The 22,199-nt window shown below is 43.6% G+C and overlaps 1 protein-coding gene across 7 annotated transcripts in view; it reads right to left on the minus strand.

Annotated features, from left to right (window-relative positions):
- The window catches only part of LOC121584376 (PDZ and LIM domain protein 5), a 121,303-nt gene that overhangs the window by 68,612 nt on the left and 30,492 nt on the right, over positions 1–22,199 (minus strand). For all 7 annotated transcript variants that reach the window (XM_041900209.2, XM_041900210.2, XM_041900208.2 and 4 more), the window contains exon 3: positions 15,871–16,022. In XM_041900209.2, the coding sequence (XP_041756143.2) occupies positions 15,871–16,022 (152 nt within the window). The remainder of the gene's footprint in view (positions 1–15,870; positions 16,023–22,199) is intronic.

The raw sequence follows: 22,199 nt of genomic DNA on the forward strand, positions 1-22,199 counted from the left end.
TCTAAACCTCATTCTTAATGAGTCTTGTTTATAACAGTCTAAACCTCATTCTTTAATGAGTCTTGTTTATAACAGTCTAAACCTCATTCTTAATGAGTCTCCTGTCAAGGCGTTATACTTCCTCAACGTTTTCCTAAAGGCGCCTCCACCACAATGCATTAAAATCCTGTCTAAAAGACTTCTATTGGAATTGTATAAACAAATTACTCAAGGCCAGCACTTGGAGTGAGGCCAGGCATTTGGTGTGTGTGTGTGTGTGTGTGTGTGTGTGTGTGTGTGTGTGTGTGTGTGTGTGTGTGTGTGTGTGTGTGTGTGTGTGTGTGTGTGTGTGTGTGTGTGTGTGTGTGTGTGTGTGTGTGTGTGTGTGTGTGTGTGTGTGTGTGTGTGTGTGTGTGTGTGTGTGTGTGTGTGTGTGTGTGTGTGTGTGTGTGTGGTGTGTGTGTGTGTGTGTGTGCGTGCGTGTGTGTGCGACCATGACTCTACACACATCCTGTCAGAGCCAAGTCAACCTACTTGGTCCCACGTAGAGGGAAAGTCACAACCACCGAATGGTTTTGCCTTTTAGATCATAATGAATAAGATTAAATGGACAGAGGGGACCTGATCCTAGATCAGCACTACTCAGAGACACTTAATGTATTTGGGCACCTAAAGTCAAGGGGTGTGAATACTTTCTGAAGGCACTGTATTATTTGACAGCCATGAAGCTGCTTATACAGTGTATATGTGCTTGTTTTCTCTCAGGCAGCTTCTAAGGCGGCCAAAACAGCAAGGACCCCAGCTGGGCAAAAAGCAACACTCTGAGACATGCTGTCAGTCAAAGTGATCTACAGTATAGTCGGAACAGGAACCCTTTCCAAATGGATATATATTGTACAATCGTGGTCAAAAGTTTTGAGAATGACACAAATATTAATTTTCACAAAGTCTGCTGATTCAGTTTTTATGATGGCAATTTGCATATACTCCAGAATGCTATGAAGAGTGATCAGATGAATTAATTGCAAAGTTCCTCTTTGCCATGAAAATGAACTTAATCCCCCAAAAACATTTCCACTGCATTTCAGCCCTGCCACAAAAGGACCAGCTGACATGATGTCAGTGATTATCTCGTTAACACAGGTGAGAGTGTTGACGAGGACAAGGCTGGAGATCACTCTGTCATGCTGATTGAGTTAGAATAACAGACTGGAAGCTTTAAAAGGAGGGTGGTGCTTGAAATCATTGTTTTTCCTCTGTTAACCATGGTTACCTGCAATGAAACATGTGCCGTCATCATTGCTTTGCACAAAAAGGGCTTCACAGGCAAGGATATTGCTGCTAGTAAGATTGCACCTAAATCAACCATTTATCGGCTCATCAAGAACTTCAAGGAGAGAGGTTCAATTGTTGTGAAGAAGGCTTCAGGGCGCCCAAGAAAGTCCAGCAAGCGCCAGAACCATCTCCTAAAGTTGATTCAGCTGCGGGATTGGGGCACCACCAGTGCAGAGCTTGCTCAGGAATGGCAGCAGGCAGGTGTGAGTGCATCTGCATGCACAGTGAGGCGAATACTTTTGGAGGATGGCCTGGTGTCGAGAAGGGCAGCGAGGAAGCCACTTCTCTCCAGGAAAAACATCAGGGACAGACTGATATTCTGCAAAAAGTACAGGGATTGGACTGCTGAGGACTGGGGTAAAGTCATTTTCTCTGATGAATCCCCTTTCCGATTGTTTGGGGTACCCGGAAAACACCTTGTCCGGAGAAGACAAGGTGAGCGCTACCATCAGTCCTGTGTCATGCCAACAGTAAAGCATCCTGAGACCATTCATGTGTGGGGTTGCTTCTCAGCCAAGGGAGTGAGCTCACTCACAATTTTGCCTAAGAACACAGCCATGAATAAAGAATGGTACCAACACATCCTCCGAGAGCAACTTCTCCCAACCATCCAATAACAGTTTGGTGACGAACAATGCCTTTTCCAGCATGATGGAGCACCTTGCCATAAGGCAAAAGTGATAACTAAGTGGCTCGGGGAACAAAACATCGACATTTTGGGTCCATGGCCAGGAAACTCCCCAGACCTTAATCGCATTGAGAACTTGTGGTCAATCCTCAAGAGGCAGGTGGACAAACAAAACCCCACAAATTCAGACAAACTCCAAGCATTGATTATGCAAGAATGGGCTGCCATCAGTCAGGATGTGGCCCAGAAGTTAATTGACAGCATGCCAAGGCGGATTGCAGAGGTTTTGAAAAAGAAGGGTCAACACTGCAAATATTGACTCTTTGCATAAACTTAATGTAATTGTCAATAAAAGCCTTTTACACTTATGGAATGCATGTAATTATACTTCAGTATACCATAGAAACATCTGAAAAAAAGATCTAAAAACACTGAAGCAGCAAACTTTGTGAAGACCAATACTTTTACAAAATTTTTGACCACGACTGTATAGGTCCTTCAGTTTCAGTCGAATGGGTTCCCTTACAACAACAAAAAACATGAACAAATCACGCAAACAAATCATGTGAAAAATGTCACATGTAAAAAAAAACGACATGTGGTTTTCGGACACGTGTGATGTTTCACATGAATTTATCACATGTGAACAAATCACATATGAAAAATGTGACATGGAAAAAACAGACACATGTTCATTTTTCACATGAGGTTTCCCAACGTTTCACATGATATTATAAACATGATATTATAAATTCCATGTGTGCTTTTGTAACTGGTGGGATTAGAAACCGGGTCTCCCCTAGGAGAAACCTACATCTGGACCGTTAGACCAATAGGGACAACACTAATTTTGAAGTCGCAGGTGGGGCTACCTCATCACGTGACCATGAGCAACCATGAGGACTCACGTCCACTACACTTTCACATGTGCATTTTCACATTTTAATGTCAACTAGGGCTGTCAAACGATAAAAAAATTGTAATTGAGTTATCGCAGGATTTACTGTGATTAATCATAATTAATCGCAAATTTATAATTTGCTCAAATTGTGTTGTAATTTAAGATTTTTAATACAAAAAAAGCATTACAAGATTTACATTTTAGTCATTTAGCAGACGCTCTTATCTAGAGTGACTTACAGTAGTGAGTGCATATATTTTCATACTGGTCCCCTGTGAGAATCTAACCCACAACCACGGAGCGCTAGCTTCTCTGTTCTTTTCACTGGGCTTCTTCCAACAGTCACTGACCAACGCATGAAGAAGAGAGGCGTGAGCCTGCAGCAGTAACACTCCAAATGGATGGCTCAGAAATAAGAAATCATTACTTTTTAACACACTTGAATTATTTTACTCAGGTAGGCTGTTACCTTTTTACAGAATGGCATTACAGAATTTGCAATTCCATTGCTACTGCAACATGTTAACACCACCTTTTCACATGTGAGGAAAATCACACTATTTCACCACCATGTTAACTTGCAATTCCACATGTGGGTTTTTCTTACATGTGAAGTGGCAAACGTGATTTTTACATGTGATTGTTTTCTTACATGTGAAACCACAAATGTCACATGTGCAACTGCAATTCACACGTGAGGTGAAAACATGTTTTTTCTTCTCAGGTGAAAAGGTGGTGTTAAAATATGAACTCTAAACTTAATACATTTGAAAATATGGGATCACGTGAAATGTAAACTTAACATGTGAAAACAGCTATTTCACATGTGAAACTGCAAAATTGACAGTGTTTTTTCGTATGTGTTGTTAGGGCAATCCATTTTTCTGCTTCATATAATAGATTACCTACACACTGACAAAAAACATGCAAATACACACAGACACACACACACACACACACATTTGACATGGTAGTGAGCGCTTTGGGAGTTGTCGTCCCGGTGACTGACAGCCTGAGGGGCCTATAAACAGAGGAGACAGACAGTGTCATTAAAGTGACAGTAAAATAAAAGTTGGCGAGTCCTACCTAGAGTTACGGAATGCATCAATCTCTCATTTTCCTCTATTAAAAACGGACTGCATTGTTCTACAGACGAGCTACGTGGATCGGAGAGGGACACAAGCTCACAGGTGAAGAATGTGCTTGTGTCACTGACTGATCGTTCGACTCGAGGCTACCGGTGTGCATGACGTCACCCAATGCTTCATGTGGTCTAACAACATCGATTGGGTCAATTTTGAATTGAAATTGCAGTCAATTCAGGAAGTGATTGGAAAAAATGTTTGGAATCAATATTATCTGCTTTTCGATACACTGAGAAGTCATTGAAAATAAAAGCAAATTTTTTTTTTCAATTATTGAATTGGAATTTCAGTTTACTTCCTCAAATTGACGCCAACCCTGGTACACAGTATTATTGTTGGTAGTAAGACTACAAGGGAATTGTTCTTGGACGTTTACAATGCAGATTACTATGGATGCCACTCAGCCCATGAAATGTTGCCTTTCCAGTCCCGAGACCTTGTGTCTGTAGACAGAGCAGAAAAAGCTTAATGATGATAAAAAGCTTTTCAAAAGGTTAACCTAAGGTCCATGTAGTAGTAAAGTGAACCCCGATGTCACTAAAGTACCGCCGTCATCTAGAGGAGACGAACAGAGAACAGCTTAAAGGGAAAGTACATCTTTAAATATTTGTTTCCTGACTTGAAAGCAGTCTAAGGACTGTCTGCAATCCACTCTTTGCTTTTGCTAAACTAGCCACTGCCAACTAATTTGTCTAATGTAATTTATACTGTATGTTGTATTGTGTATATATTCTACCAGTTGTATTACTACTATCTATTACTTCCATGTTATATTTTTGATTTCGGTTTGACTTTGACTTTGTCTCTGATATGTGACATTTGATTATTGATATTGATATTTGCACTGCACTGTTGAGGAGAGTTTGAAAGTTAGCATTTCACTGTACCATTTACACCTGCTGTATCTTGTGCCGAATACACTTTGGTTTGATCATGCTAATGTTAGGATTTTCAGACCAAAAACTAGTGCCTTCGGACAGTATTCAGACCCCTTGCCTTTTTCCACATTTTGTTACGTTACAGCCTTATTCTAAAATGGATTAAATAAAACAATTTCCTCAGCAATTTACACACAATACCACATAATGACAAAGCAAAAACAGGTTTTTGGAAATGTTTGCACATTTATTTAATATAAAAAACAGAAATACCTTATTTACATAAGTATTCAGACCCTTTGCTATGAGACTCCAAAATTGAGCTCAGGTGCATCCTGTTTCCATTGATCATCCTTGAGATGTTTCTACAACTTGATTGGAGTCCACCTGTGGTAAATTCAATTGATTGGACATCGAAGGAGGTCGAAGGAATTGTTCGTAGAGCTCAGAGACAGGATTGTGTCGAGGCACAGATCTGGGGAAGGGTACCAAAAAATATCTGCAGCATTGAAGGTCCCCAAGAACACAATGGCCTCCATCATTCTTAAATGAAAGAAGTTTGGAACCACCAAGACTCTTCCTAGAGTTGGCCGCCCAGCCAAAATGATCAATCGGGGGAGAAGGGCATTGGTCAGAGAGGTGACCAAGAACCCGATGGTCACTCTGACAGAGCTCTAGAGTTCCTCTGTGGAGATGGAAGAACCTTCCAGAAGGACAACCATCTCTGCAGCACTCCACCAATTAGGCCTTTACGGTAGAGTGGCCAGACGGAAGCCACTCCTCAGTAAAAGGCACGTGACAGCCCGCTATGAGTTTGCCAAAAGGCACCTAAAGACTCTCAGACCATGAGAAACAAGATTCTCTGGTCTGATGAAACCAAGATTGAACTCTTTGGCCTGAATGCCAAGCGTCACGTCTGGAGGAAACCTGGCACCATCCCTACGGTGAAGCATGGTGGTGGTAGCATCATGCTGTGGGGATGTTTTTCAGCAGCAGGGACTAGGAGACTAGTCAGGATCGAGGCAAAGATGAACGGAGCAAAGTACAGAGAGATCCTTGATGAAAACCTGCTCCACAGCGCTCAGGACCTCAGACTGGGGCAAAGGTTCACCTTCCAACAGGACAATGACCCTAAGCACACAGCCAAGACAACGCAGTAGTGGCTTCGGGACGAGTCTCTGAATGTCCTTGAGTGGCCCAGCCAGAGCCCGGACTTGAACCTGATCGAACATCTTTGGAGAGACCTGAAAATAGCTGTGCAGCAACGCTCCCCTCCAACCTGACAGCGCTTGAGAGGATCTGCTGAGAAGAATGGGAGAAACTTCCTATAACTTCCGTCATCAACTAAGTAAAATACATAGACCTAGCCGACAAATAAAAACAGTAGAAAATATCCTGATGAAAATGATGGTTCTTTCAATCACATTCATCTCTCTACTCTGCCTGTCTGCCTTCCTTTGTATCTGTCTGGACTTGAGCTACTGTACATTGTATCATGTCATCGCTGGGTACGGCCCGAAGCTGTCGCTAGGGAACTTGCAACATTGTATCATGTCATCGCTGGGTACGGCCCGAAGCTGTCGCTAGGGAACTTGCAACATTGTATCATGTCATCGCTGGGTACGGCCCGAAGCTGTCGCTAGGGAACTTGCAACATTGTATCATGTCATCGCTGGGTACGGCCCGAAGCTGTCGCTAGGGAACTTGCAACATTGTATCATGTCATCGCTGGGTACGGCCCGAAGCTGTCGCTAGGAACTTGCAACATTGTATCATGTCATCGCTGGTACGGCCCGAAGCTGTCGCTAGGGAACTTGCAACATTGTATCATGTCATCGCTGGGTACGGCCCGAAGCTGTCGCTAGGGAACTTGCAACATTGTATCATGTCATCGCTGGTACGGCCCGAAGCTGTCGCTAGGGAACTTGCAACATTGTATCATGTCATCGCTGGGTACGGCCCGAAGCTGTCGCTAGGGAACTTGCAACATTGTATCATGTCATCGCTGGGTACGGCCCGAAGCTGTCGCTAGGGAACTTGCAACATTGTATTATGTCATCGCTGGGGCCCGAAGCTGTCGCTAGGGAACTTGCAACATTGTATCAACTAGCCTATTCCGGGCCCTCAGAGTTCCCTGCGCCAGTGAGCTCAGGACAGAAAGCTGTTTTTTATGACGTTTCCACTGGATATATGGGATCATCATATTTTGCTCTTTCACACTGATGCTTGGTTATTATCGAGGCCGGGAGTGGTCAAAAGATTTTTCAAATACTGAGGAACTATCATTCGCAATGGATGTAAAAAAATTAATTAAAAAAATACTTCCTTGACTTGTGTGAGGCGAAGAAAAAAGTAACTGTGAAGCTCAGCTTATTAGTGGTGTGCGTGGTGAGTTAAGACAATCAGAAATCAGACATTGCCAAATGGGCACTTTCTTACATACAGCAATGCATTCTGGACGCACCATATCTTTGTCACACCCCCCACCCTTTCTTCTAGATGCAACATTTTAAATTTTACTCAAGACACATTATCTTCAGACATATTTTAGACACTTTTCACTGACAGCCGCAACTCAATCAGATAGACCTACTGCCAGAAGCTCTACCCAAATTGCGGGCTTCCCAAATAAGCATAGGCCTACACACTTGTGATTTGAAACAATCAACAGCCATTTTTTTTAAAGAAGCTAATGATCCTGGTGAAGTATTTTGAATGACTTTAGACAGGAGTAATTATATAATTTTGCCAAAACATCAATTTACTTTAGGGCAATCCATCAACTTTCCATTCCAACTCGCTAGAGGCTGAAACCAGAGATCTGTATATAATGATGAGATGCTCATGTCTCCTCCCTGACAATGGGAGTCTTTGTCCCAAAGGCGGGCAGGCAGGCGACAAGCTTAGGACATATTTTGGGGAGCGCTCTCGCTTCGCCTCTTACTCTCTGCTGAAACTATATCACTGGAGAAAGCATCCTAGCGAGCGAAACAGTGTCCCTCTATATGTATAGCCCATGTATCTGATGCGGTCTGGACAGAAATAGCATGACATGCCATACTCTTTTGAACCAGACAGCATCAGATACATGGTCTATACATACTGAAGGGCGCTGTTTCGCTCGCTAGGATGCTTTAACTAAGATTGTTGTGCCTTTCTGTCGGCTCGCATCTCGGCCAAATAAATGATCAATAGTTATATTTTATTTCGATGGGCAAGGAGGTACGGTAGGGCTGGCCAGGCCGCTTAAGGCCCTCCCATAACGCAGGCCCTGCAGACAGTGTGGACCTTGGGGATTTACACAGAGCTGTTATATACTGCAGCCAGAAGTCTCCTTCACATGTTACTCGTTATAACACATTTTTATTTTATCCCAGAGGAGCAATTAATTGTTACTTGAACTGTCTGTTATAAGCACATGTAACCATGATAAGATAGATCCAATTAATACGACTGGAAATAAGCGCTGGGTTACGACAAATTATAGGATGCTGTCACGTTGCATGCAGTCATGTGAAGAAGAAGAAGAAGAAGAAGAAGAAGAAGAAGAAGAACAAGAAGAAGAAGAAGAAGAAGAAGAAGAAGAAGAAGAAGAAGAAGAAGAAGAAGAAGAAGAATCTATCTTGTCGGCTAGCTGTCTAACTAAGCCTATATTTATGTTTGTGTCACAACAGTGTTAGATCATTTATCATAGACTGCCAGCCGGTGTTGAGTTACGAAGGTTCAAGTCAAGTGTTACCGGAGGAGTCTCCTCAGGCTCCTCTTCGATGCCAAGAGAAGGTTTTATTAGCAACCAATCAGAGGTCAGAACCGGTCTGAGGTGGTCGGTCGGGCCTCCTCCCTCACTGCTGCCCACGTGGATGTGTGTCACTGTGTAAAACCCCAACACTCACCCATGATAACCCCGAGCCCAACCTTTACCCATGATACCCCCGACTCCAACCCTCAAGCATGACACCCCCGAGCCCCAACCCTCACCCATGACACCCCCTGAGCCCCAACCCTCACCCCTGACACCCACTGAGCCCCAACCCTCACCCATGACACCCCCTGAGCCCCAACCCTCACCCCTGACACCCACTGAGCCCCAACCCTCACCCCTGATGTCCCATAATACCCCCTGAGCCACACAGACACCCACACAGACACACATATACAGTACATTCATTCTACACACACATCACAACTGCTGCTACCAGACTCTTATCATGAATGCTAAATACTGCACAATTTATATACTTGACCCCCAATCCCCCTTCCCCAAAACACATGTAAATATTGGACTGTAAATTGTGCCTTCCAGTATTATACTGATGCTAAAATGTTTCTTCTATTCTACTGAGACATTTTACTTTAGGTTCGTATTCTTATCTTTCATTATTTCTTGTTGTTGTTGCATTGTCCAGAAGGAAGCTGGAAGGAAGCGTTTCATTGGACGGTGTATACATACTACTAATAAAACTTGAAACTTGAAAGGGGAAACTGCACCCCACAGCCTGTTGCACATGTGGTGCACAGAACTACTAGGAACATAAAGTGCTTTCTCTAGTCAAACTACTATGGGGAAACATGATGTGCCTCTTTGTGTGTGGGGTGTTTTCATTGCCAAGATCTATATTATAGCAGAACCTTCTTTTTTATTAGATTGAAAACGAAGCATAATCAAGCTAATTGTGTTTATGTTTAAGCCTTATCAGGACCTAGTATCTGTATCCTTGGGCTGTGTTTGTGTTGCTGTACTGTTCCACTGTGGGCTCAGTCACAACGGAGGCTTGTCAAGCAGCGCAATTATTCTCTACCAGTCTTTTCAGCAGGAGAGATGTGAACACTGATAACGGGACAGAAACTATGAGAGCAATTAACTCTGCAACACAAAAGCTTTTTCATCTGCGATCTGAGCGTTTGTGTGTGGTGTATGTGTGGTGTGTGTGGTGTGTGTGGTGTGTGGTGTGTGTGTGGTGTGTGTGGTGTGTGTGGTGTGTGTGGTGTGTGTGTGGTGTGTGTGGTGTGTGTGTGGTGTGTGTATGGTGTGTGTGGTGTGTGTGGTGTGTGTGGTGTGTGTGGTGTGTGTGGTGTGTGTGGTGTGTGTGGTGTGTGTGTGGTGTGTGGTGTGTGTGGTGTGTGTGGTGTGTGTGGTGTGTGTGTGGTGTGTGTGGTGTGTGTGTGGTGTGTGTGGTGTGTGTGGTGTGTGTGGTGTGCGTGGTGTGTGTGGTGTGTGTGGTGTGTGTGTGGTGTGTGTGGTGTGTGTGGTGTGTGTGGTGTGTGTGGTGTGTGTGTGGTGTGTGGTGTGTGGTGTGTGTGGTGTGTGTGGTGTGTGGTGTGTGTGGTGTGTGTGGTGTGTGTGGTGTGTGTGGGTGTGTGTGGTGTGTGTGGTGTGTGTGGTGTGTGGTGTGTGTGTGGTGTGTGTGGTGTGTGTGTGGTGTGTGTGGTGTGTGGAGGCAATCAAGCTGGAGTGTCTGTAAGAAGCAGCATGTGTTACCTCCTAAGCACCTCATCACACGCACACACACACACACACCACACACACACACACACACACCACACACACCACACACACCACACACACCACACACCACACACACCACACACCGAGAGTGGGCAACGCCCATAAGGCACGGCCACTGCCATTTACCAGAACAAAACAAATAATGTAATTAAGGAGAATGGGTTTCTAATTGAACCCTCTTTGGGAAATAAGTCATTTCTCCCCATATTGGGCAGTAAACATATAGGATAATAGCAATACACAAAGGCTGTTCTGTTGAAAGAGATGAAACATTTGACAACAGTGCCAATGAACACCTTATAGACACAATAACTCAAAAGGGAAAATAGAGTATGAACCAGGAAACATTGTTTCTATACTGATTGAAATACCTATTTTCTCCCTTTCCATCATTCTTTTCCAACTTTCCTTCCCAATAACCCTGATATCCTGGTCTTCCCATCCCCTTGAATCTCGAAGCATATCTGTGACTGTTTTGTGTCCGTTGGAGACCATCTGACAGTCATTGGACGACGACGGGTTGATATACAGCAGAGCTCCATGTGTTTGTTATGGTCCCTTTCTGAACTAACTGACAAGAATTTGTCCTTTTTATTAGCCTTATCGAACAGAATTCCAGTAAAATCTTAATACGGGGATGGAAATATTATTAATTAGTGAATCGATTCGATTTCGCCAGCTGCCCGTAGCTGCCCGTAAAACTTTATGGAAGCTTGTGAATGTTAACGTGGCACAATGTTAATTGTGTTTTTGCAAAGGAGCAGCGTTTTGTCGCTCTCGTTTATCCGAGGCTCTGGCGCTCTAAATGTCACTCTCTCTCCTGCTCTCTGGCTCGCACAAACACACACACGCACACACACATTTTCTCTCTCCCGCCCTTCTCTCCCCGCCTCTCTCTCTCTCTCTCATCCATCCCTTCTCTCAGTGAGCTGAGATGAGGACAGGGTAATTCAGGGTAAAATGGCCTAGTGAGGTGGGAGCCGAGCGGCCTGACAGTTTAAAAGGCTCAGTGTTGCGGTTAGCAGCAGCACCGGCTCTGTGTGTGGAGACTAACAGTAGGTAACAATCCAATGGGTTTAGAGCCCATCTTGAACTAAGAGCTACCCAAGCAAAAGGACCACTGCAGTGATCGTGTTTTATTTGATTGCATGACTTCTCTCAGTCTAAAGATGGACGTTTTCCCAAAGTCGATAAACCTGAGGGTGACCAGCAAGACAGCAGAAATGGGAGAGGAACTGTTTCACATTTATACCACTTAGCACCATTAAAACCAATTTACATGCTTACATTTTCAGACGGTTGACATGACACACAAAGTTAGAAAAAAGTTATCGGTAGACGTCGCCAGTGCATTACTAATTCACTGTAATGTCATCTTCAAACGTTATTCACTATCAATAGTCCTACATACCATGGGGCAAGTCGAATTTTCACTTAGTCTCCCATTGGCTTCAATGCATGACTAAGTTAACATTTTAATTGGGGTTAAGTGAAAAAATAGGATTCGTCCCCATGAGAGTCCCAATTTCTCTATAAAATATTAGTAAGTATGATCATTGTGAGTGTGAAACAATCTGATATAGACTGATATAGCAGCAATGCTTTCTTATCTAAAACCAGTCAAAAAGCTGTGCCTCACATTAATCTAAGATTTAAAAAAACACCTGACCACAACAAAAAAAGAAGTAAAATGAATCTAAGAATATCTAAGAAGGTTTTTAATACGGTGCTTGTAAAAAAAGAATTGTCCGTGTTACAATCGTACTGTCTCACATCTGTCTGTTTGACCTTTTACCCCATGTCTCACATCTGCAGCCCATCTCCTCTCATCAGGCCTGCTTTCAAACCAGAGCCTTTGCTGGAAAATAACTAAAAAAGTGTCTCCTTTTCAAACACAAGGAGATACAGAAAGCGTTGTTGTAATTTTTAACGTCCTCTTCCTGTGATATCTGACCTGCCAACAAACCCAAATCAAAGACGCAAAAAAAATAAAAACCGGCCTTTCTGAGCGAGGCAGTAAAAACTAACAGTAACCGAAGAGAATATTGTTTTTTTTTTCCATTACACATGTTCACTCATTAAACTCCAGATGGAGTAGGGACCTATCCCTAGCTTTACTCCCAGGGAATGCCATGAAGCACAAAGCTAGCTCTGATAAGGCAACTTGGTGTTTAAATAGGATTTGAGGAAATCTACCCTTAAGTGGAGCAATAAAGGAGATGTGGAACATGTTTTCCCCACAATGGCCATCCGATCACACAGATGTTAATGTTAATAATGGTTGTTAATGAATCTAATGAAACACGTATCACAGCATGTGTTTTCAATAGGTCGGGATCTACCCCTAAAGAACTGATGGCTCTCAGCTAGCCTAGCGCTCAACCAGTTTTCTTAAAACAAACTCTCGAACTGAAGAACAATTAAATTAGATCGGCACTTGGCAACGACATTTCCACCCTAATAAAATAATCGAGAAAAAACGTCCACCATTTAACAGGGCCTCTAGCTGGCAGTGTTGGAATAGTATGACCAATGGAAAGACAGATGACCCACAACAGAAAATATGTGGCATGGGGTTTCATAAGTTCAATCATAAGTGGATCTATCTTTTCATTAGCTTAAAAAGAAATGTACAGTTAAAGTTTAATCTAGCCTATTATTCATATTCCTCTAAATCATTTGGTAAATGTAACTAATTGAAATGACTGGTCTGTCAGACTGTGGCCTTAAAGTAGAACATCTAACGAAATAATCAAGACATAACTTAGCCATCTCAGCCTTCAAGTGTCTTTCAAGACAATCCTTGAGAAGAACATTGAGTGTACAAAACATTAGGAGCACCTTCCCTTTCGCCCTCAGAACCATCTCAATCTGTCGCGGCATGGATTTTACAAGGTGTCGAAAGTGTTCCACAAGGATGCTGGCCCATGTTGACTCCAATGCTTCCCACAGTTGTGTCAAGTTAGCTGGATGTCCTTTGGGTGGTTGACCATTAATGATACACATGGGAAACTGTTGAGCGTGAAAAACCCAGCAGCATTGCAGTTCTTGACACAAATTGGTGCGCCTGGCACCTACTACCATACCCCGTTCAAAGGCACTTAAATCTTTAATCTTGCCCATTCACCCTCTGAATGGCACACATACACAATCCATGTCTCAATTGTCTCAAGGCTTAAAGATCCTTCTTTAACCTGTCTCCTCCCCTTCATCTACACTGATTGAAGTGAATTTAACAGGTGACATCAATAAGGGATCATAGTTTTCACCTGGATTCACCTGGTCGGTCTATGTCATGGAAAGAGCAGGTGTTCTTAATGTTTTGTACAATCAGTGTATGTAACCCGATATGCAAAGTAGGGTCCAGAATTCGGAGTATAGAAAACAGGGGATCCAATCATTTTTGACCCCTATCTTTTTTAGATTTTTTTTATTACTGGTTAAACAAAATCGCTTTCTCTGAGCAATTTTATTAGTATAAAATAATATAATTTTTTATCATACAATACAGCTCAGTATTTGTATTATTTATTTTATACAGTCTTTTTTGCTAATCTTTATCAAGGCATCCAATAATTCCGGACCCCACTGTATTATACATGCTTACTGACTGACTTTCCCATGTGGAATCACACATACTGTATGTATAGAATTCCCTTGATGTCGAGGAGCATGAAATTTACTCAAGTCTTATTTTAGGAACAGTCTCTTCCATCTCACAGATCATTGGCCAGGTTTTTGTTCGTGTTTATTTTTTACACATACATGTGTCCTTGAGTTATACGCTATGGTTATGGCATTACAAGTTTATTTCGAGGCTGTTATTTTTCCCATCAGACCTAAAGCAAACCTCTTTAATCTTTCAGCGCTGAGACAGAACCAGAGGATACGCTCCCTAAGCCCAAAATTGCTCTGTCAACACAATTCATGCATGTGTTTTCTTTACTGTTGCTCCAGTCCCAATCTGAGTATGCATGTGTTTTCCTCTCGTCCTGGCTATAGTCAACATCAAGTCAAATATGCAAACAGGCATAGTGATTTATGAATTCAAGCTTAATGAAATATTGCTGTCCCAGCTAGTCTGTTTAATCGTGTCTGCTACCAAAGAAGATCCAACCTGGTTCACAGAACCTAATCCCGAAAAGATCACCCCTTGCAAAATTGTGATTCGTCAAAAGAATCAGTGACAGAACATCACGGCACCAAAACGAATTGATGCCCCTAGACACTGATCTTGGTTCAGTTTTGCATTTTCCCCACTAATGGTTAAGGTTAGGATTGGGGGCAGGGAAGCTGATCCTAGATATGTAGCTAGGGGGAACTTCCTGCACCACAACAACAGCTCAGAGTAATAGGCCCATAAGCCATACTGTGATTGCTTTAGCAGATTCCCCTACAAAAGTTCAACTGGGCTCTATGAACCATTTATGTAATAATACCTACGCAAAATTCCACCCAGTCTGTATAAATGTTCTCTCTCTCTCTCTCTCTCTCTCTCTCTCTCTCTCTCTCTCTCTCTCTCTCTCTCTCTCTCTCTCTCTCTCTCTCTCTCTCTCTCTCTCTCTCTCTCTCTCTCTCTCTCTCTCTCTCTCTCTCTCTCTCTCTCTCTCTCTCTCTCATCCCCCCTGCCACACCTTTCCTGTCTGACCTCTCTTTGTGCCAGTGGACTGAGCTCAGACCAGACGATCTCATCACCAGCTAGAAGCTCTTTGCTCTCCTTACCATGTGATTGTGATGTCATTGATGAATCAATGGGATGAAATAGCATATTGGAAATACAGCGAGTGTGTCTGTTTGACTGTGTCTTACAGCCCTAGCCCCTAGCTAGCACGCACACAGGCAGAATGTTACCAGAACAACAGTGACCAAACAATTAAAACCACATGACCACAGACAAGAGACTGCAATACATTCAACTTCAGTGTACATCAGCATCCCCATATGGAGGAGACCAGAGAGCATTGTTCTATTTCAGGGAAGGAAACATACAGTGTGAGTCCACTTAAGATACATTTTTACAATAGCTGTGAACATCTGCCTGTGTGTGTGTGTGTGTGTGTGTGTGTGTGTGTGGGTGTGTGTGTGTATGGAGTCTGTGTTCTTATACCGATATGTAAATTAATGCACCACTGGGAGCACATGTGTTGTGACTTAGTTGTGCTGTTATGATGTGAGCGGCAGGTAGCCTAGTGGTTAAGAGCATTGGACCAGTAACCGAAAGGTCGCTGGTTCAAATCCCCGAGCTGACTAGGTGATACATCTGCCGATGTGCCCTTGAGCAAGGCACTTAATCTCAATTGCTCCTGTAAGTCGCTCTGGATAAGAGCGTCTGCTATAAAATAAATTCAAGGTGTGTGTGACCTTACACTGGCTAATTGTAAACCCAGCAAGCGGTTGGATATTTGCAGATGATAGTTTGTTAATATCTTGTAGATCATCTATAGGGGGACTATATCCAAATACAGTGTGACCCTCCATGTTGCTGTATCAGTTCTTACCTTTGCAGGGTGAGGTTGAGGTTGCCAGTGCAGGCCTTGATCTTGTTCTGAGCTTCCAGGTGGTTCATTCCATCAGTAGTGATGCCATCAATAGAAAGAAGCACATCGCCCACTGCGATACGTGCCTTGGCTGCCTTTCCCAGGTCCGTGAGCTGAAAAACACGACGACACACATTTGTTAGAGAGATCTGTTCATAATGTATACAGTATATTTTACAGAAACTAAGAGAGACATATAATCTAGCGGTGTAATTTAAATTGAAATTTTTCCTTCAACAATGTGTCATGTAAAGAGCCCTCTATTTATGTATTGCTCAGTTTACTAAAACTCTAGTTAAGTAAATGCCTTCTTATAATGGTCATTGCTGAAGAAAAGTTTGACATGAAATCACACTCCCAGAATATGATGAGGCTTATGGACAGATCATTTGTTTGCTTGTTCTGAACAACTAGAAGCCAGACACACACTTGTCAGACTCTGGTTATTATCACATGGATAATAAAATACAACAGATTTGAATTCTTCTGCATGGTTATATGATAAACCAGCATGCAAACAAAGTGAAATTATACCACTTAGATTCCGACAGAAAACGGACTAATTTGAAACAGCTTTTACAAACACAAAATAAGGGTTTTGGAGGACGTTAAATAACAGCACAGCCTTGTAAAATGGTGGGAATAAACGTTTCACAGCCACAAACACAATAGCATCACTCTGTTATTGAAGTCAATGCTGTTCGCCATATGGTTGATGAGCCATGTCATAACTGGGGTTACCACTTGAAAAAGGTTTCCCACTTGGCAGAAATGATTAGTTGGCATTGGCTGGTGAGACCAAACACACATATGGAAACATATTCCTGTCATAGTTACATCTTAAATTCAAACAGTGTTTTCCTTTTGCTCTTTCTGAGAAAGTCACTTTAACACAATTAAACAACGTTGCCGTTGAAAATTATGTATGTGGTAAAAAAAAAAATTAATACACGTGCCAAGACTTGATTCTGTTACTGTAAATGCACATCCGTGATTTAAGCAAACCACAAAGAGACTACGTTTCGGTGTATACTGTACGCAAAAACGTTGTCCTGTACTGCTTGTAGCCTCATAGATCATGCTGTTGTCAGAGCAGTACGTTTAGTTTATTTATATGTATGACATCATGATATTCTGTGTTTTAATTATGTTGTGGGCTGTAAATGCCAAACGAATTTCCCAAGTGTGAGATAATAAAGGTGTTCTAATCAAATCTAGACATTCCCAACAGTTCATCCTCCTCAGTTTACATTTGCTCTTACACTCTGCTCAAACCAACTGACGACTCAGTAGTATCTCGTGACTGCCTAAACCCAGTCGCTGATGTGGTTATTTGTACCGAGAATAACTGCTGACTATCAGGGGCCAGATGTATAAAAAGTAAAAGTGCCGATCTAGGATCAGATCCCCCCCATTCCATGTAATCATATTTGGTATGATTACACATACCAACTGATCCTAGATCAGTACTCCTATGCTGAGAAGCGTCATGAATACAGGCCCTGCTCTCCAGTCAACTTACTGTCCCTTTGACATGATATTTACAAATGGCTCATAGTGTAGCTGGAACATGAGAAAGGGCTGCGATAGGGACCTTCTCTTCTGGAAGAGGAGGAACATGAGAAAGGGCTACGATAGGGACCTTCTCTTCTGGAAGAGGAGGAACATGAGAAAGGGCTACGATAGGGACCTTCTCTTCTGGAAGAGGAGGAACATGAGAAAGGGCTACGATAGGGACCTTCTCTTCTGGAAGAGGAGGAACATGAGAAAGGGCTACGATAGGGACCTTCTCTTCTGGAAGAGGAGGAGCATGAGAAAGGGCTACGATAGGGACCTTCTCTTCTGGAAGAGGAGGAACATGAGAAAGGGCTACGATAGGGACCTTCTCTTCTGGAAGAGGAGGAACATGAGAAAGGGCTACGATAGGGACCTTCTCTTCTGGAAGAGGAGGAACATGAGAAAGGGCTACGATAGGGACCTTCTCTTCTGGAAGAGGAGGAACATGAGAAAGGGCTACGATAGGGACCTTCTCTTCTGGAAGAGAAGGAACATGAGAAAGGGCTACGATAGGGACCTTTTGCTTGGACAACACATGCTCATCAGAGTTCTGGAAGAGGAGGAACATGAGAAAGGGCTACGATAGGGACCTTCTCTTCTGGAAGAGGAGGAACATGAGAAAGGGCTACGATAGGGACCTTCTCTTCTGGAAGAGGAGGAACATGAGAAAGGGCTACGATAGGGACCTTCTCTTCTGGAAGAGGAGGAACATGAGAAAGGGCTACGATAGGGACCTTCTCTTCTGGAAGAGGAGGAACATGAGAAAGGGCTACGATAGGGACCGTTTGCTTGGACAACACATCCTCATCAGAGTTCTGGAAAAGGAGGAACATGAGAAAGGGCTACGATAGGGACCGTTTGCTTGGACAACACATCCTCATCAGAGTTCTGGAAGAGGAGGAACATGAGAAAGGGCTACGATAGGGACCGTTTGATTGGACAACACATCCTCATCAGTGTTCTGGAAGAGGAGGAACATGAGAAAGGGCTACGATAGGGACTGTTTGCTTGGACAACACATCCTCATCAGAGTTCTGGAAGAGGAGGAACATGAGAAAGGGCTACGATAGGGACTGTTTGCTTGGACAACACATCCTCATCAGAGTTCTGGAAGAGGAGGAAGTAATACAGGTGAAACCGTGTCCCATGACGATCAAGCTACTGTGTTGCCTGGGAAACAGACACATACTGGTTGCATCTCAAATGGCATCCTATTCCTTATATAGTGCACTACTTTTGAACAGAGCTTGGGACCACCCAGTAAAGCGCTTGTCTTTGCAAAGTATTACGGTTCCTCTACTCACTCGGCGATGCACTCTATCACAAAGTTTCTACAAAACATGGTTAATGGTTCTAAAATAAATCAAAACAGATTTTTGAATGACAGTACATTCCCGGTTCATACCATTGTAAACACATGCAGTACTTGGAGGTTGTGGTTAAACCCAGTATTAAGGCCATTCGCTTCTTTTGACACCATCAAGAGAAACTACAGGGACCACTTCACAGACAGTGTGTTCCCTTGGGCAGATGGGAACACAACTGAGGGAGGAGTGGAATATATCTGGTCATGTGTGGCAGCCTGAGAGACAGAGAGAGACATTGCACTGTGTGTCTGTGTGCGTGCGTGTGTGCGTGCGTGTGTGCGTGTGTGCGTTTGTGCACGTGTTTAAATATACTTGTGTGGACCAGAAGTCCCCACAAGAATAGTAAACAAACAAAAATCTGACCAACTGGGGACATTTTGTTAGTCCCCACAAATGCTATTTCTAGGGGGTTTAGGGTTAAGGTTTGAATTAGTTTCAGGGTTAGGAGCTAGGGTTAGTTATAGGGTTAGGGTTAGGAACTAGGGTTAGGGTTAGGGTTAGGGTTAGGGTTAAGGTTAGGTTTTGGGGTTAAGATTAGGGTTAGGGTTAAGGTTAAGGTTAGAGTTAGGGTTAAGGTTAGGGTTAGGGTTAGGGTTAGGGTTAGGGTTAGGGTTAAGGTTAGGGTTAAGGTTAAGGTTAGGGAAAATAGGATTTTGAATGTACGTGTGCGTGTGTTCTCTCTATTTCTACAGCGTGAGTGAGTGAGTGAGTGAGTGAGTGAGTGAGTGAGTGAGTGAGTGAGTGAGTGAATGAGTGAATGAGTGAGTGAATGAGTGAATGAGTGAATGAGTGAGTGAATGAGTGAATGAGTGAGTGTTCCTGTGTCTCTACAGTACGAGTCTTCTCTAATCCTGCCTGGTGAGGGGTAGGGCTGATGCTCAGTGAGGCACTGTGTTAAGGAACTAGCAGCAGGACAGAAAGTACTAATGAAGGGCTTCACCGCCAGGATTAGACCAAAGCTCTGTGGCTCCTGCCTTTTATAGTCATATTAGGGAATCACACGCAACATCACTCATCACTCCATATACACAGTCAAAAGCACCACCCGTTGGTCTCCACATAGGGGAGTACAAGGGGGTATACAGGCAGAGCATGGGTACTGGGTGGTGGTGGTGGTGGGGGGGGTTCTTTCCAAAGGGTGTGTCTCTGACTCTTTCCTAACCGCTTGGGGCCCCTGAAGAACAAATATTTATGGCGAGACACCCAATCCCTCTTATTATCACCCCTCCCCTCCCCTCCCCCCTCCCTCTACCCTCACCTCCTCTCCCGTCCAGTCCTCTCCCCTCACCTCCCCTCCCCCCTCCCTCTACCCTCACCTCCTCTCCCGTCCAGTCCTCTCCCCTCACCTCCCCTCCCCCCTCCCTCTACCCTCCCCTCCTCTCCCCCCTCCCTCTACCCTCACCTCCTCTCCCGTCCAGTCTTCTCCCCTCACCTCCCCTCCCTCACCTCCCCTCCCCCCTCCCTCTACCCTCACCTCCTCTCCCGTCCAGTCCTCTCCCCTCACCTCCCCTCCCCTCCCCTCCTCTCCCCCTCCCTCTCCCCTCACCTCCTCTCCCGTCCAGTCCTCTCCCTCCCTCCCTCCCTCCCCCTCCCTCCCCTATACTGGAAACACTATAGTCTTTCATGCTAATGAAGGTCCACAGGTCATAAAAGTGAAAAGAAATATGATGGTGCTGAGTAACACTTTATGAAACCCCTGTTGTTCTAATTGGTCCAGTGGCTAAGTTCTAAGTTCGTATGCATGTAGGGTTGCCTCTTTTGACAATATTCCTTTACATGACCATATGACCGGACACACACACACACACACACACACACACACACACACACACACACACACACACACACACACACACACACGCACACACATGGAGTAAACCATACGTAGCTGTAGTAACTGCAACAATATGAAGAGAGAGGCTGTGTGTGTGTGTGTGTGTGTGTGTGTGTGTGTGTGTGTGTGTGTGTGTGTGTGTGTGTGGGGGGGGGGGGGGTGTGTGTGTGTGTGTGTGTGTGTGTGTGTGTGTGTGTGTGTGTGTGTGTGTGTGTGTGTGTGTGTGTGTGTGTGTGTGTGTACTGTATGTGCAGTATGGTAATGTAAGATAGGCGAGCACATAGTTTGGGGTAGTGTGTCTGTCTGTGTTCCACTCTGAACAGATCTCATTGCTAATTGTCTCCATGTGTTTCTCTGGTAGTTTTTATGACACTATTAGCCACAGTAAACACAGCCAATCAGAGGAAAAACAAAACCCAAAAGTGCTAATCTAATTGGACTCAAACTGCTTACATAAAGATGGTTCTGATTAGGGTTGCAAAGGGAAGGTATATTACTGGAAACTTTCTAAGTTTACTAGTAAATGTTGGTATCTTTCAAGGATTTTATGTAACCGATCACAAGACATCTACTGGCCCTTTTGGATACTCCAGATTATCACAGGTGTCTGTAATAATCTCTGGCCCTCTGTGTGGCTTTATGACATGTAGAATATCTGAAATAATTGAATAAGATGATTTTAAACAGAAAATAGAATGAACGACAAAGCTGTAAAACACTATCCTAAATATAAACCATCAATTTAGTGAATACCATTTGGGTTTCAGCATAAAATATCCTTTATTTACAGTGGGGGAAAAAAGTATTTAGTCAGCCACCAATTGTGCAAGTTCTCCCACTTAAAAAGATGAGAGAGGCCTGTAATTTTCATCATAGGTACACGTCAACTATGACAGACAAAATGAGAAAAAAATTTGAAATGCTTCTTACGAAGCCACTCCTTCGTTGCCCGGGCGGTGTGTTTGGGACCATTGTCATGCTGAAAGACCCAGACTCATTTCATCTTCAATGCCCTTGCTGATGGAAGGAGGTTTTCACTCAAAATCTCACGATACATGGCCCCATTCATTCTTTCCTTTACACGGATCAGTCGTCTTGGTCCCTTTGCAGAAAAACAGGTTTCCACCCCCATGCTTCACAGTAGGTATGGTATTCTTTGGATGCAACTCAGCATTCATTGTCCTCCAAACACGACGAGTTGAGTTTTTACCAAAAAGTTCTATTTTTGTTTCATCTGACCATATGACATTCTCCCAATCCTCTTCTGGATCATCCAAATGCACTCTAGCAAACTTCAGACGGGCCTGGACATGTACTGGCTTAAGCAGGGGGACACGTCTGGCACTGCAGGATTTGAGTCCCTGGTAGGTGTTACTGATGGTAGGCTTTGTTACTTTGGTCCCAGCTCTCTGCAGGTCATTTACTAGGTCCCCCCGTGTGGTTCTGGGATTTTTGCTCACCGTTCTTGTGATCATTTTGACCCCACGGGGTGAGATCTTGCGTGGAGCCCCAGATCGAGGGAGATTATCAGT

The sequence above is a fragment of the Coregonus clupeaformis genome, chromosome 16, assembly GCF_020615455.1.
Source record: "Coregonus clupeaformis isolate EN_2021a chromosome 16, ASM2061545v1, whole genome shotgun sequence".
NCBI lineage: Eukaryota > Metazoa > Chordata > Actinopteri > Salmoniformes > Salmonidae > Coregonus > Coregonus clupeaformis.